This window comes from Centruroides vittatus, unplaced genomic scaffold (assembly GCF_030686945.1).
Source record: "Centruroides vittatus isolate TY-2023 unplaced genomic scaffold, ASM3068694v2 contig_1758, whole genome shotgun sequence".
Lineage (NCBI taxonomy): Eukaryota > Metazoa > Arthropoda > Arachnida > Scorpiones > Buthidae > Centruroides > Centruroides vittatus.
This window is the reverse complement of record NW_027121073.1, coordinates 411,309-429,942: the sequence shown is the minus strand read 5'-3', so window position 1 is coordinate 429,942 and position 18,634 is coordinate 411,309. Positions and strand designations below refer to the sequence as shown.

General features: G+C 30.5%; 1 protein-coding gene across 3 annotated transcripts in view; it reads left to right on the top strand.

Moving 5' to 3' along the window:
- Positions 1 to 4,318: 4,318 nt before the first annotated feature.
- Kdm5 (Lysine demethylase 5) overlaps positions 4,319 to 18,634 on the top strand; it is a 111,505-nt gene continuing 97,189 nt past the window's right edge. For all 3 annotated transcript variants that reach the window (XM_067263293.1, XM_067263292.1, XM_067263291.1), the window contains exon 1: positions 4,319 to 4,555. In XM_067263293.1, coding sequence (XP_067119394.1) covers positions 4,406 to 4,555 — 150 coding nt within the window. In that variant the 5' untranslated portion in view covers positions 4,319 to 4,405. The remainder of the gene's footprint in view (positions 4,556 to 18,634) is intronic.

Here is an 18,634-nt window from a genome sequence, read left to right as displayed (position 1 = left end):
TAATTAAAACTTATTTGAAATAAAATTGGACAAAAAAATTTCAGAAGGAAATTATGAATCATTGTTTTATGAAATAAGCATATTTACTAGAATCAAAAGGTATCCAGAAACTACTGTTTATGAATTCATTTCATATACATTCTATTAATTTTAAATTAAGTAGGAATTTCAATAAATACATATACTGTAAATACAGTACAGTATTTACAAATAAACTATTTTAATGAACTCACTTTACATTAATGTACTGTTCTATGTTTACTTGTTCTGCTCTATTTCTGTTAATTTTGTTTCAGTTTGAATTACCTATACCTGAAGAAACCTTTGATAAAGTAAAAATTGGGCCATTTTCTGAATATTGTGTTCCATTCAGAGTGTGGTTTTTATACAATGTTTTTAATCATTGAATAATCTTCAGGAAAAACATTACACTAGATCTATCTTTGAATATTTATTTACAAATTATAGTTTAGGTAATAATTCAAATAGTTTAACAACAAATCTTATATCCTTCCATAACAAATTAGTTATTGAGTGATGTAATATCGAGAGCATGGAAAGTATTAATAATTTAACAATGAACTCCAATATTAAATACTCAATTTGAATTTAACATAAAATTAACTGTCCTTAAACATATTGGTCAATAGTTTGTATAATTTTTTAATGCAATTTTCATAAACTTCATTATTATATGAATAAATAAAAGGTCTACAAATAAATACAAAAATTTGAGAAGAAGAAATTTAAAATTATGTAAAAAAATTTTTAAATTAGTACCTCTTTCCAGCACATAGTTTATTATTTCAAATGAACATTTTCAGCCACTTAAATTGGCCCTCAACAAGTATAAATAGCTATTCAGAAGAATCCGTTGCATTCCAAAACATTTGAAGCTTTTTAAATTTTCGTCTTCAGATGCACAATGTTCCAAACAGAACCAATGTTCAAAGAATGATTATATTCTGTTTGAAACATCATCATCATGCAGCTAAAGGTAAAAATTTAAAAAGTTTTAAATGTCTTGGAATGCAACAGATTCTTCTGAATAAGCTATCTATTATACCTGATAAGGGCCACTTAAGCAGCCAAAAACATTCTTTGAACTAGTGAAGTGAGAGGTGCTAATTTAAATATTGTTTCAGCTTTGCTGATTTTTTTTTATGTAAAAAAATATCAAAAACTACATAATATTCATTCAAATATCCAAAAACAAACAAAATGATCAAAATTTGACTTCTCCACATATATATCTGGGGTGTCCTAAAGTCCATATCTGCAGATATTTTATTATATTTTAATTTGTAGATATTGAAAATATGTAACTATATAAGTGCAGATCTGTCAACTTCAAAATGTTGAGAAGGTTGACATTGAATGACAAAAAAACACTGACAAATATGTTAATTAAATGATTTAGTTGTTTGAGTTGCACATTTTGTGAATAATTGCCCAATCATGCAACTTGACTCCAAATGTGTTTGGTACTTCTAGGAAAGTGTGCAAAAGAAAATATGGATGAATTATAATTTGGATGTTACCTAAAAGGTACTAGAACAAAAGACAATGAAAGAGCAACCAAAATGGGAAAAAAGTTGATAGATTATAGCAGGCTGGCTGGACAGCTGAGCTGAGAAGGTGACTGCCAAGTGGCAAAGTTAACAGTCAAAAATGTTCAAAAGCATAAAAAATAAAAATAATATGCTGAACACAGTACATTACAGTTGTTTATACGTAGTTCATAGAAGAGTGCTAGTACTAGAATTGCTGTTTATTGGCAACTGTTCTGGAAGCAGAGACGGCAAAACTGTTTCACCTCAAGTGTAATTACCATCAAGCCAAAACTAAATTGTAAGCATTGCGTTAACAAGGCCCCTGAAAAAACTTACTGTCAGCAGAAAAAGATGATTGGTTGTAAGCTCAGCAAATGAAGTAAAAATGTATAAGAAATTCATTTTAACCCTTGGTTCTGTCATGTCAAAATTTTTATGTTTTAGTATACTGAAAAAAGATTGAAGTGAAAAAAATGTCACCCCAAAAAATTCCCAATCTGAAACCACTGGGTGGCACTGCATGAAAATTGCCTTTTATTCTCAACATCACTTCCTGTTTTCCTGTCTGAGCTTGTCACGTGACAGCATGACATCCCTAGGTGTGTAATGTGCATGACTCTGATTGCACAGGAGCTTGACATTTTGTTGTTTTTCCTTAAGCAAGCTTTGAGATTCAATTTTACACTGAATGTCAAAATAAGTGGACTAGGGATTTTATCACCCTTCTAATAAAAATATTGCAAAGTGGCAATTTTGGCACTATGCAGTGCAACCTGACACATATGATGTGAAATGGAATTTGGATAAATCAGAAATGAGATGAGATTGTTCATTAATTATGTGTACAGTTTAAGAGAAGGAGGGGTTTGCAAAACATATATCACTGCACATGAAGGAGGCAGTTAAGGCATTGTCTACATGGACTTTTTGTAGGGGTATTAATGGCATACAAATTTATTCTTATAAGTCTATTTATTAGTCACGTGACTAAACTATCAATTTCAACAGTTCTGCAAATATTTTTAAAGTCATTTCTTCGATATCACAAGGATCCATGGATGTTTTCGGATACACCTTTTAATCTTATGTACAAGTATTATACATAAGATTAAGGGGTGTTTATCAAAATTATATTGTAGACAATAGAGAGGAGGTTGAAAGTAGCTCAAAAATTGTACATGTAATTAATGAATGGTCCCAATGTTGGGCTCAACTTCTCTCTGAAAACCACAAAAATATATGTATAAATAAAATAAACAACATTTCTTTCCACCACTTATCAAAAGAAACTAGCTTTTTTTGTTTTTTTTTTACCATGGAGAACCTCTATGTCTGGGGCCAGGACTAATAATTCTGCTGGCACTCCTCTGCCTGAAGTCTTTACATAGAATCGTCATTAAAGATCAGAAAGGCAATTCCATACATACTATAAAAAAAAATAAATCTTTTGTAAATAAAATAACTTTAAAATATTTCGATTTAATTAACTGTTTATAATACACAAACTAAAGCAAATGAAAAATATCACAACTTATTACACACTCCATAAGTGGTTCAGACACCTTATGGGTGTCTGTCACTGGCATTTTGCCAACTTTCTTGGACTCGTCTTAGAGGCACAGGCAGATGGGGTTTGTTCAAGCAGTGTGGGAAATACATTATATTGCTGGAACCATTTGCAATACATCTTCCATTCCTCAAAATCTGCAGGTTTTAACTCTTGTGCACGCCTCACTTTGTAAGGATAAAACTTCATCTTTTGCCGCAAAGCTTTCTGTGCACTTCCGTAGCTGATGTTTGTCTCCCAAGCTAACTTCCGCAGCGCTTTCATGGGGTTCGCTAACATCTTGTCGTTGATTTCCAACAGCTTGTTGTCTGTTAAAATACTGGGATGATCGCTTCTTGCTTCGTCAGCGACGGAGCCGGTTTGTCGAAACTTAGAGATGAGATCCCGCACTGTATCTCGATGAGGCACCGTAGACCCTGGAAACTTTTTGGCAAACATCTTTTTAACATCTTCCGTATACATGTCACCGGCCCTAAACACAGACTCCACGAGAAACACTTGGCTCGGTGGTGAGCATGACGAGAAACCATGCAACTTCCTTTCTTTGTTTATATGGAGATGCAGCCATTTAGGCTATGTTCCCCAAGGTGCTACCGCCTGGTGACCATTTAAAGAGGCCTGTCCGCCGGATATATGAGAAACCATGCGACGTCACACAAGAGATAAGACGTACACAGCGCCGGATTTTCTGTCGAATGGACGCCCTCAGTGACGAGTTATGACGTCACACTCGGCCGAACCACATGGGCGTGGCCCACTCCGGAGCGAATTTGTGATCGCACTGTATTATAAATTGGAGAATATTGATTTTATAAATTTTGAAGTAGATCATCTAATGATGAAAGATCAATGGAATAATAATAATAATAATATTAATATTTTGTAATATTTTAGATTAAGTTTTAACAATAAAATTATCTCAATGCACGATTTTAATAATTTCCCATTCTTTAAATATGTAATTTTTAAAGCATCACGCATTAGAATCGACAAACATCGTAAATTAATTATAAAAACGACAGCGACACCTTCACGACATACCGTAAACAATTCACCCCAAAATTAATCGACGTATGAAAAAAATAAATTATTTACGTAAACTTTTTAAACGTGCCGGTATATTTAATAATTAAATATATAATTTATATCTAAACGAATAAATTTTTCATTTTCTGCGAAGTTATTCCCCCCCCCGATTACTGCGGGATTGCTTTCGTCATCGTTTATACAAATCCAAGATGGACGGAAAGAATTTCTCTTTGTAAGAATACGATTTAGTGAAAAAATGGGGACGACGGATTGTGAGTTCATACCACCTCCAGAGGCTCCGATTTTTAGACCTACGCCAGAAGAATTTAAGGATCCTTTAGGTTATATATCGAAAATCAGACCGATAGCCGAACAAACTGGTATCTGTAAAATCAAACCACCTCCGGTAAGTAATGCTTTTCACCGGAATATTTATCGTAGAATAATGATTAAACGTAAACTGCAGTCGACGAAATCGCTTAATTCTCCATCTTAACAACTTCGTACGATTTAAAAACATTTGATACGTGAGGTTTGTTGTGAATCGTTCAAGATGGCGACCCATTTAAAGAGAAGAGATGATTTACTTCCGATTTTTATAAGCGATATCGCGTGATTTTATTATTAATTATTCTGATAAACGGGTAAAATTTCGTATAAATTATGTGTAACTATTCGCTTTCGAATGTTTTTTAATGGATGTCAAATGTTTTTAATAAAGAAGCCATTTTTAAAAGTTGTCATCCATTGTCATTAGTAGAAAAGTTACTTTTGCAATGTAAATTTATAAGTCGAGCTGAGTTAAAATTATTATTATTACATTTTATTTATTTATTTATTTTTAAAATTAAATTTTCCAAATTGAAGGGAAAGTTTTAATTTTTTCTTTTTAATTATTCTGTTAATTAGATTCATCATCGTTTTTAATTATATTTGATTAGTTCCTAGTATTTATTTGAATGTAATTTTTATTATATTAATGGATTTCCTGTTTCGAGGGTTTTTTCTTTTTTAACTCTTTCCACCCTATGGGCACTAAGAGGGCTTCTTTTTAGCAAGCCAGTGATGGGGCAGCTGGGTGGTGAGGGACGGGGACCGACATACTGTGGAAAAATTCTTGGGGATTTTTTGACCCGTCCAGATTCGAACCCGGGTCCCCCAGAATGGTATGCTGCCACCTTGGCCATCCGGCTGTTGTTTTGAGGGTTTTATGTCTGTTCTAAAAGATGCAAAAATTTCTATTTCCAGTTTTAATAAGTTTTGGTCTATATGAATATTTTTTTAAAATTAAATTATGAATAAATGTTAGTTTGTGGATTTCAAGTTTATTTTTTGTATATTTTGATTTGGTTTTTGTTTAAGAATGAATACATTTTTTGTTTTACTTCTGATATTCTTGTTGATAGAAGGTAAAAACTCTCACAGTTTAATGTATGAATTTAAGATATATACCAATATTTTCTATGAAATAGTTATTAAATGCACCGTACATTAAAAAAGATCATTTTTAAAGCTTAATTTCGTATAATATATTTTTTGAATCTTCTTCTGATCTTCAACTTATGCAAGAATTTGGAAACAGTTTATTTGAATAATTTTTAACTATTTTTATAGTAGAATTTATAGATTCTATATATAATCTTTTTCTGTTTAGAATCTTTTTATATAGTAGAATTTTTCATATTTTTTGAAAAATTTACATAAATTTTTGTATTTTAATCAAATATATTGTTTCTAAACATTTGGGTCAATATTGCTTTAATACTTAAAATTTTTTAGATTAATTAGTGTTTTTAGTAGCCTGATTGTTTCATTTAGTTTATTCTATTGAAGTAGTTAGCTATTATGATTGATTGATTTAAAAATAAGTTTTTGAATTTATTTTTTATGTAATGAAGATATTAAATGATAATTAAAAAATTTTGTTTTAAATCAAAAGTAAAACTAAATATTAATCTATGATTCTGTAATTGATATCAATGAAAAATTTTGCTTTTTTTTTCCTTTGTTTTTCCTGGGAAGTATTGAACAGGCCATCTTTGGTTTACTGGTAAGGTATGTTCTATTGTGAGAGAAAATAATTATGTCCTAGATTATTTGCTGAAATATTTATTTTTTAGTGTTATTATTATTGTTAAATAAAAGCAATTTATTTAAAAATTGTGAATTTTTATAAAACATTAAAAATTTTAAAGTATTAATAGATTAAATTACTCTGTTTTGTTGTATTGAAAACTTACCTTATCATAAAAATTTCGTAAATTATTCAGCTATTGTGTTAGGACATAATTGTTTGTTTATCAAAGATGCCTTTATCATCAATGTAATAAGCAAATGATGTTTTGAATTTGACAGTAATTGAGCAATTAATATGAACCAAATTTTTTGGTAACAAATAAAAGTTTTTTTGTTTTGGTATTATTAATTACAAAATTAATAATATCCAATGAGGTGTAATAAGATCTTCATGTTTATTTAGATGATTAATTTGATATGTTTTTTTTTAAATTTATTATAATATATAATCAAAAATTTATTTAAATGTAAGAAGCTATATGGTGTATTATAATTTTGTCTTATTATTATATAATGATATTACATTGATTTTTCTGCATTTTCTTATCTTTAATTGATTGCTTGTTCATAATATCTAAAAATAATCGTGTAAATATTGTAAAAGAGAAATTTTGTTTGTTAGTGGCAGCATTGTATCAGTGAGGCCAATGTTTGTGTTTGGATTTGCACTGTTGTTAAATTTTATCTTTTTTTCCCTCAACTTTTTTTGGGAAATTTATTTTCATTTTTACATTTTATTTATATAATACTTCCTAGAAACCTGTTCTTTTGTATTTTATTAAAACAAAATTGTGAAAGCTCATAAATTTCTTTCAAATGACTTTAAAAGTTTATTGTAGTAAATGGATTTGTGATATCACTGCCTTCAGATCAATCCACCAGTGAAAACACAACACATTTAACTTCATATTAGTTACTTCCATTTTGGAAATAGTAAATTAATAAAACAATTTAATGATTAAGAACATGTGATGATATGCAACTGGCAAAAATTTGGTTGTGGTGGTGTTACCATGCAATATTTAAAAAATCTTAATAAGATAATTAATCAAATTTAATAAAAAAAAATCATATTAATTACTTAACACCATAACATGAATAATCTTAATAATATAAATATCAAATTGCTTTAATATTTTATTTCAAACTGAATTTTTTCTAAATTTACTGTTTATTTTTTTTAATCTTATACTTTAATTTTTGTTTTATTTTACTTTTAATTTTCTTGTTCATATTTGAGTGTGTTGTGGCAAAATTTGGTCATTGACATATTGCATACCTATGTATAGAATGAATGAATGAATAAATAAAACAATGTTAAAACAGGCTGGAACTTACAATAAAATAATTTCAGAAATAAAGGTAATAAAACACGTACTTATATTTCTTTCATAAGAAAACTGTTGCAAAATGAAAATACATTTGTAAAGATTTTTTATAAATTAATGCATTTATAATTTTCATGTTTTGATATTATGTAAATTATTTTTCATATATTTTTAGTTTAGATTAACTCATCTTGTTTTGAAAATATCATTTTTTAGCATCATTCATTTACTATATTTTATCCAATAAATTTGAATATTATAATTAAATTGGTAATAAATAAAATGTCATGAAATCATTGTTTAGTTACTGTAAATATCTGTTAATAAATAAGTGAAAGAATGATGAGTGATTAAAATAGGATTATTGGATTAAACAGAAATTGTAGAAATTATTTACAATAAAAAATTTCACAATAAACTAAAATACTTTTTAATTTTTTATGTAATTGAAATTTAGTAAATATGTAAACATCCTGAAGCCTGATATTGTAGTAGTATGCCAAAAGATTGCCAGATTAAATTGGGTTACTTTACTGTTATTATTTTAAATTAAATTCTAAATAATTTGGTACTAGAGGTAGGCATTAGGTGCCTTCTCATTAAATTTAATAAATAATTTAGAATATGCTGAAAGAAAAGAATTAGCCGGATTGGAACTTGAACTTTTAACTCCCATTTACCTTGCGGATGCATTGCAGTTATGGTACCTGGACCTCTGTCTGATCTTTCTTTCCAGACATATATGTATGCCTTTAGTGCCGACATCCTATAATCACCTACTATGGCTACTTTACTGCTATTAAAAATAATAGCTGTAAAGTAGCCCAATTGAATCTGGCAATTGTTTGGCATTGTAAATATGTTCTTAAGTATTTTCAGACAGCATAATTCAATTTTAAGAGATGAAATAACATTCTAAAAAATCAATTCTCTATATTTTTATTTATTTATTATTATATTTTAAATATTAATTTTAAGTTTTCATTTCCTTAAGTTTTCATTTCCTTGTATTTATTTATACATATAATTTACTTATAGTTAGATCTTTAATTTATGTGGTCTGTGATTAACATACTTTCCTGTATATTGTGAGTAATCTAAAACTTTAGTTGCCTTTAAAAATATATAAGGTTATAATTAAAAATTTTATCAGCAATAACTTTGAATTAGAAAACTATTTTCTGACTAATAGTGTTGTTGTTGCTGTTTTTTATTTCTTACCACTACTATAGTTTAACTGCAAAAAAACATTTTGAAATCTTAAGTGGTTTGCTTGGAGTTTAGAAGAATTTTAAAATTATTGATGGAAGTAAACCTTAATTATTACTTAGAATAAATGTAGAATAATTTAAGAGAAAAAGAAAATGGATATATTTATAATAAATTTCATTAAAGTATGATCTATTTTAGAATTATTGTTTGCTTTCAGAAACTGTTAGAATAGTAATTGTTGTATGTAATAGTAATTAGAACTAACTTTTTATTTAGACCGGAATGGTTCAACTTTTTTCAGTTCAGGGGTCAAAGTGAACTTTTGAGTTTAAGTGATGGGCTAAAGTAGTATTTTTTTTGTTTAAATGGAAAGTAAGACATTTTGAATTTTTAATTAAATAACAAAGAGTATAGCTAGACAACATTTTAATGAATCAATATTTCTAGTTTTTGATAAGAATGAAGAGAGTTAAATTTCATTCATAACATAATTGTATTCTGTCAGTAATATGCCTATCCAAATGAAAAATGATTAGTCACTGAAAGTTGCTTGCTAAAATTTAAATGCACTAAAATATTTTTGAATCAAGTGTAAAAATTAAAAAATTTCATTAAACAAAAGTTTTATAATATTTGGTTAAAACACTTTTTAAAAAGCATTGATTTCAAGAATTTATCCATTTTTGATGTCTTCTGTTGATAACACGAAAATGGACCGTGGCAGATCATATATGGAAGAATGCTAATGAAAATGCTACAGTTATCAAATGACAAGGACCAATTGTCTGCCAAGAAGGGGCTGGATATAGCCTGTATGCTGTTGGTTGGACCATTCAGATTTAATACCAATTCATAGTTCAACTCTTGCTCACTTTGTTAGCTGTTGCAGTTCTGCTGAGATAAGCTAAAAATTGTTGAACAACATACTGTTAGGCTGAGACTCCAGTTGTGTAAAAACTTCACCATAATTACTTTTAATCACATGACCTATTTTCATTAATGAAAGTTTAGACCATACAAAAATAAATTTTGAGTCTTTTTGCCTATTAATATCCTTTTATTCCAAACCAGGAACCACAAAAATCAGCCGGTGACGTGAAGCAACACTTCCACAAACAACCTATGAACACAATCAAAGAACATCACAAAATTAAAAATGATTTCAATGTCGACCTTTTCCTGTAGGCTAACCTCTACACACTAAAAATTTGTTAAAATTCTCCACGACAGCATTCATGTTATATAATTGCAAAGTTGAGAGTCCTCTGGTGGATTTTGGGCAGCCTAGAATTAATTTACATAATTGTACATAGAAGCCCATAGGATTATTTTGACAGGAAAAGGTTGATGTTGAGATCATTTTTAATTTTGTGATGTTCTTTGATTGTGTTCATAAGTTGTTTGTGGAAGTGTTGTTTCACGTCGCCAGCTGATTTTTTGTGGTTCCTGGTTTGGAATAAAAGGATATTAATAGGCAAAAAGACTCAAAATTTATTTTTGTATGGTCTAAACTTTCATGAATGAAATTAGTCAAAATAATTCTATGGTCTTCTATGTACAATAACATGGTCTATTTGTGCTTGGGTTGTGGTGGAGGTCCAGCTCTGCTAGTGAAGCTTTTTCAGTGATAGTACTATTGACCTTACAGTTGTATACATGATGTATTGATATAAAGACAATGTTTATATTCTATGACTTTTTTTTGTACTTGTATTACAAATGTAGTAAAAATATCTGTAATATGTTAACTTTTATTATCAAATTATTAATTAAGATACTATACTGCATTGTACTAAAATACTATGTTTAGCTTATTTATTATATACTTATCTAAATTGAAGGATTTTAACTGCAAGTGGAGTCTCGGGCTTAGTTTAATAGTATATAGTGTGTTTGTTTGGCAGTTACAAATCCTATTAAAGTCTGATAGGATATGACAAAAACAAATATGCTGCTTATTCGATAGCAGCTAAATTTGAATATACCAACTATCTTTGTTAAATCAAAAACAATGTATTATGAGCTCTATGTATGAACTCTCTACATAAATTTGATTTAAACCTATTTTATATATTCAATTCTTATTACTCCAGGAAAGAAATAATTTGCAGTTTCTCATCTGTATATAGAAAAAAAATAGCTGTATATATGACACTATATTTAAAATTAATTAACATTGATAAGCAGAGTTTTATTTTATTAAATTGAATTAAGAATATAAAAATATATAAATTTAAAATATAACTAACAAAGTGTTTGTTTTTACATGTCAGCTGTTTTTTTAATTAATAATGTAAGATTATTATATATAATCTTCCTATGGTTCATTATTATAGATATATAAAATTTTGTTAAAGCTCTTATTGTTTATGTAGGCCTATACATATATAAAGCAATGAGGTTAACAGGATTTTGAATATCTGTACATCTACATATTTTTAGATTCAAAATATAGATTGTGTTATCAGTATATTCAGATGTAACAATGAAGAAAAATTTGATTCTATATATTTATGTTTATCAACTGATTTATTCTCGTATTTTTAGTATCATTTACTGTAGCTTTTTCTTCTCATCCTCTTTTCTGCAATTTTACTTTAACAAGCAGATTTCACTAGCTTTCTTCTGATTCTTATCCTATTGATTTAACTGTTTTTGATCAATTACTTTGTATTCATGATGTAGGAAGCTGTTTACTTCATTCATATAAATAATTATAGGCTAATTTTTTTTCTTCTGATTTAAATTTATGCATTAATGATAATGATGTACACAAAATTATTAAATATGAGAATTGAAATAGTATTTGAACAATTGAATTAAACCATGTGGTTAAAAATATTTACTCAATAATTCTTATCTTTTTTAATTTGTGAAAACCAAATGCTTTTAAATGTAAGTAAAGAAAAAAGTGCTACGCCACTTTAAAAATCAGCTAAAAAAATCATTTTTTTTATTTAACTGATAGGCTGTCAACTTTTTCTTTTGTTATTTCTATATTTATAACTGAATGGAAAATGTGAGACTCAAAAATGTGTTATTAATTTACTTATTAAGGAATCTATTCAAATATTCAATTCAAATTGCTTTCTTGGAATGAAAACTTTTTAGAAATGCAATTTTTATTCTGAGAACAGCATTTTGAAATGTGCTTTTTAAATGAATTTTTTAATAAAATGAAACTTAGCTTGTTATTCAAAACAAATTAAATTACTACAAAGAATATTTTCTCCACTTAAGACTTCAAAACTTCAAGAAGATCAGGAATTTTGAAAGTATTTTCAAAATCTCCTTTCAATTTTAGCAATATAAACTACAAAATTATGTTTATGTTCTCCAGAATTCTAAATTCTGGAGAACATAAACATAATTTTATATAATATTTTATTATAATAGATGCATGCTATGTTTATATTTTAGTATATTTTTTTTTTAAAACTGTACACAATTTTTTTCACTTTAAAACTATTTCATGCAATTTTACAATAAATCTTGAAACTATTTATAATAATAATAATAATAATAATAATAATGTCTCTCCCAGGGTCACCACCTGGTCGTGGTGGGAGAGCCCAGTAATTTTACTGATCCATAGGGCAATGCAGGCTGGAGCATAAGCTCCTGGTAGGGACACCCATGCCAGTAAGGTCTATGGGGAGAAATGAAGCTAAGAGTGACCACGCCCACATTCTGTGGAGATATTCATCATGGTAATAACTAGATCAAAGTGTGATACCGGCTCGGACGTCGCCCGGGTTAACAAGGTCCGCGTTCGTGGGTTAGGCAGAGGCTCACGTTCGAAAAATAGGTCACAGTCTCCCTTGGTTACCGGTGGCGAAAGCAGCACCGGCCCAAGCATGGCTACTGCAATGCCCTCAACAGATGTGAGGAACCAACCCAGCCTTGGTGTTTCTGTGGCAATGCATCCACAGACCACAAAGGCCGGAAAACCACGCCAACGGATGAAATGGACAGTAGAAATGAACGAGTTTATCATCCGTAATTATTACACCATCACAAAACTCGAAACAAACATGACAGCATACAGACAACAACTACACCATAGATTCACGCAACAGTATCCTCATCTCACTGTCACCGAACAAAGGGTTGTTGATCAAAAAAGAACAATTATACACAACAACCTTATTCCACAAACAACACTTGAACTTATCAAACAACAGGTTGCTGATCAAATACATCAACAGACAGAAACATCTAACATTAATGAAGATCATGTAACCTGTCAGGATAATCCAGCAACAAGCATTGATAATAACACACATACAACAATTACCACTAATGATACTACAGACACTTCCTCATCCATCACTGATAACATAGACTTGGATTTAGTTAATACGCTCTCACTTATATTTCAGGAAACACTCACTAAATATACAGGTACAGATCCCACACAACGACCACGAATACCAAAAATCAACACGTCAAAGAAAGTAGGAAAAACACTAAATTATGTAAACACTCACTTACTACCACACTACATTCATTCAATTTCTACACTCGCAGACATTCATACATTAGTTTATGCTGGGGCAGTCACAGTAGTGACACACCATGGACTGAAAGTACAATCACAGACAAATACACAGAAAACACAATACTATCACAAGCCTGCCTGGCAGAGAAGAATAGAAACACAAATAAATGACATTAGACAGCAATTAGGCAGGCTAACACAATACACTAAAAACAACATAACACCCAAATTAAGGAAACAGCTCAAAAACATTTTCAAGAAAATAAAAACACACACAAAACATGAACATCACAACACACGCATTACAGAATACATTGATACACTAAAACAAAAACTTGCTGCCAAAGCACGTAGACTCAAACGATACAAAACATGTACACTACGAAAACAACAAAATAAATTATTTACAAACAATGAAAAACTCTTTTACAGACAAATTAATAACAAAGCAAACACTGATACACAGCACAGTGGCACACCAACAGAAGAAGAACTCACAACATATTGGTCTTCTCTTTGGTCCAGTGCTGTCACGCACAATGCTGAAGCAGGATGGATCGAGGAGGAGAACAAAAACTTACACAACATACCAACTATGCCCTGTGTTGAAATAAACATACATGATTTCCAATACACTGTTAACAGAACACACAACTGGAAGACACCTGGTGTAGACAACATTCACAATTTCTGGTACAAAAAGTTCACATCACTGCACCAGGAACTAGCTAAACATCTAACACACATCATCATCAATCCACAAGACATGCCAAATTTTCTTACTCAGGGCATCACCTACATGAAACCTAAAAACAACAATACCACAGACCCCACACAATACAGACCAATTACATGTCTTCCAACACTCTACAAATTATTGACATCCTGTATTGCAAACAAAATATACAAACATGTTGAAGAACACGACATTCTAACAGAACAACAAAAAGGTTGTCGTAGAAACCACAGGGGATGCAAAGAACAGTTACTCATAGATTCAGTCATTCTACGGCAAGCACACAGACAACACAGAAACATACACATGGCATATATAGACTACAGAAAAGCATTCGATAGTGTTCCACACAGTTGGCTGCTACATATCCTACACATGTACAAAATACATCCATCACTCATTGCATTCTTTCAAAACACTATGCAGCACTGGAGAACAACACTACATCTCAGGGTTAGTAACACTTCCATACAAACAAACCAAATTTTTATTAGGCGAGGAATTTTTCAAGGAGATTCCTTGAGTCCTCTCTGGTTCTGCTTAGCCCTGAACCCATTATCCAACATGTTAAACAACACGCAATATGGTTACAATATTAGACACAAAAAAACAACACAGTTTACACTGTCACATCTCATGTACATGGATGACATAAAACTTTATGCATCCACACAAAAACAACTTCATCAACTCCTACAAATCACACATTCATACACCAAGGACATACAAATGGAATTTGGCCTAGATAAATGCAAAACAGTTCACATAGAAAAAGGAATCCTGAAGAAAGAAGATTTTGCACTTGGAAATGGAGACATTATTGAATCCATGGAAGAGGGCGAGTTCTACAAGTATTTAGGATTCCAACAGGCCAAACTAACAGAACATACACAAATAAAGCAAAGATTAATTAAAGAATACCAAAGTAGGTTAAATGCTATTCTCAGAACACAATTAAATGCAAAACACACAGTTAAAGCAATAAACACATATGTCATCCCAGTACTCACATATTCTTTTGGAGTTATACATTGGACTCACACAGATCTTGAGCAACTCCAAAGGAAAACAAGAACAACACTTACTAAGCATAAACAACATCATCCTAAATCCGCCACAGAAAGATTAACCCTTCCACGTAAAGATGGCGGACGTGGCCTGATTGACATAGTTAACCTTCACTACAAACAAATACAGTCACTGCGAGAGTTTTTCTACAAAAAACAAGAAACATCACAATTACATAAAGCAGTAACTCTAGCAGACTCGAATAACACACCATTAAACTTACACTCACATCATAAGGACACAACACAACATATAAAAAGCATAGACACCATTAAGCAATCGTGGGCTCGAAAGGCACTCCATGGCAGGCATCCTTACGATCTGGCCCAGGATTTTGTTGACAAAACTGCGTCAAACAGCTGGTTAGCTCGGGGATGCCTCTTTGGGGAGACGGAAGGATTCATGATTGCCATACAGGATCAGGTCATAAATACTAAAAACTACAGAAAACACATACTCAAAGATGCAACACTCACAAATGACACATGCAGAAAATGTCACATCATGCCAGAAACTATACAACACATCACCTCTGGTTGCAAGCTCTTGGCACAAACAGATTATTTACACAGACATAATCAAGTAGCAAATATAATACACCAAGAGCTTGCAAGGAAACACAAATTAGTAGACATCCACGAACCATATTACAAATACATTCCACAGACAGTATTGGAAAACAACACGCACAAAATGTACTACGACAGAGCCATAATCACAGATAAAACAATTTACCACAACAGACCAGATATCACACTCATTGACAAACACAATAAAATCACATACATTATAGACATATCCATTCCAAACACTCACAATATACAAAACGCATGCACTGAAAAAATTAGCAAGTACACAGAACTCGCCCAGGAAATAAGGCATCTGTGGAGGATGGATAGGGTGCTTATTGTACCTGTTGTTCTCTCCTCTACAGGTGTCATACCACACACACTACACAAAAGCCTGGGCACATTAGAATTGAATAGAAACACATATATCACTCTACAGAAGGCCACTATATTGAATACATGTCATATTGTGAGAAAATTCCTGAATACAGACACACACACTGATACACTTCTTTAATTTCTGTTTTGGTTACTATGCCTTGACTTTGGTCCGGCATAGTACTTAGCCACCGGTGTTAACCGAGTATATCTAGCTTAACCCAACATAATAATGTAACATTAAAACTGCCCTGTATACCTTTCCACACATCTTATTGGTGTGGAAGGATTCTTATTTATTTTCTCCCAGATTATTGATTATATATATATATAAATGATTATTTCTTCTTTCTTAAACTTGTTGCATCATCATTCTGTCTTATTCATGTGTTTTTATTATATTTTTCTTATGCAAGGTTTATTGTTGCATTTTGAATTTTTTTTAATATCCTATCTTCTAAATTTCAACATTCTTGTTTCTAAATTTTTTTTATGGTGAGCCTACATAATTTTTTTTTTAATCCTCCAGTTCTATCTGATACTCCAGAACTTCTAATTGATCTCAACTATGAGAGGCATTTGAGTCATACTGGAACTTTTAGTTTTACAAATACAAGAAATGATTCTAACATGGCAGTACTATTTACTACTGCAAGTGGAAAATATACCTTATTAACAGTAGGCTGCTCATTTATTGTGAGCCAGTCACATGATGGATATTCAAAATGATAGACAACAATGTTACTACTTGCATGGAACAGCAAGTTGTGACGAAGTTTCTTGTGAAAAGAAAGCATAAAATCCATGGATATTTATGAGGACTTCAAGCACAGTATGATGATGAGGTACTCAGCCACAGTAAAACATTTGAATGGTGTAAACATTTTAAACATGGCCAGATGTCCTTGAATGACTATTCCAACCATTGTGGTTTCAAGCCCACAACAGTTGTTTTTGTGAAAATCTTATCCTAGATAATTGACACACAACCTGTTATGAAATTACTTAAAAGAGAAATCTTTCTTTTTGGGGACAGTAACTAATATTTTGAACTGACAACTTGTAGTTTGTTGGCTGCGTTGTCTCTTCTTTGAGAAAATTTTAACACAAAAAAATTTGGCTAATGCTGGTACATAACAATACTAAAAACACATGCTTCGCTTGGAAAACGGTGAGTTGCAGTCACACGACAAAAAGACAATGTTAATTAAATTGTACACATACACAATATATATAACAGAATAAAACAGCTACATTAAAATCGAATGCATTTGTATGAATGATTTACAAGCTCAATTTAAAATTGTTTCTGGAACAAAGTATATCCACAGTTATAAATTATTTTTCATATATGTTACAATTTAAAATTATTTCTCAAACAAATCTATCCCAGTATTGGAGAGTTATTAACTAAATTGTAATTGATTAAAGCATAATTGCTATCGATAGCATGGAACCCAGATGCATTTCAACCAATTACTTGTAGTGAAACCTACATAACATGGAACTGAGAATAGCAATTTGCCTAAGGTTTGTTAACTGCTTTTCACTAAGGAGACTTATTGAATGTCTCATTTATCACTTTCTATGAGTTATCAGAAGAGCTCAGAATAGGTCCCTGGTTTGCTCACTAAGTGTCCTGTTTCTCCAGAACAATACGAGCTCTTAGTGTTCACCATATTGCATGCACATTATAGTAACTTGGGTGGAAAATATTGCCAGATCTCCCTTACAGCATGGATTTACTGAGTAATTTTTGCTTGTTTGGACTTCTAAGAGAGTTTCTGGGAGGTCAGCATTTCAGCACTGATGACAAAATGAAACAGGCTATCTTAGGATGGTTTAGGCAAACTGACAAATCTTTTTATGCTGAAGTTTTCCAAGCATTAGTTAAATACTGTGATAAGCATATAAATGTAGCAGGAGAGTATATTGAAAAATAAATGCAGTTTTCACTCAACATTTGTTACTTTTTTCCATACTAACAAAAGTCCTAGTTTGACTTGAACCTACTTTGTATTTTACATTTCTAATCTTATCCGACACTACTGTGTGTGTGTGTGTAAACATTTTTATATTTTTTAAAAATATCCTAACATACATCATCACAAGCTGTTATTGTTTTTCTAGATTCTTTCATATCATTATCAAACTTTTTTCTATCAACTTATTTTATAGTCTTACACATTTTTTTCTATTTTCTTTCATATACTTTGAAAAAATTCTGATAGATCCTCTTTCTCATGCTACTTAACTGCTTTACTTTGTTATTACACTTTCAATGTACAAAGGATGTGCTTTGTTATCTACTTTTTGTACATATTAATGTTTTTATTTAATTATTCAGATATTTGAATAGATTTTATTCTTTATCTTCTTTTCACTCCAAAAATTTTCAGTTGAAAATTGAATAAAGATTTTTATAGTTTTTAGCAAATATATAGGTTCATATTTGGAGGATATTAATATAGTATCACTATTTGCTTGCTTTGAACAAACATTATTTTTCTTATATGTAGTTGAAGAAGAAATCGCTTTATAATTCCAAATGCATTTAAATTCAACTGAACAGAATATACTTATACTGGTGTCCAAAATTATTGTAACAAACGCAAAT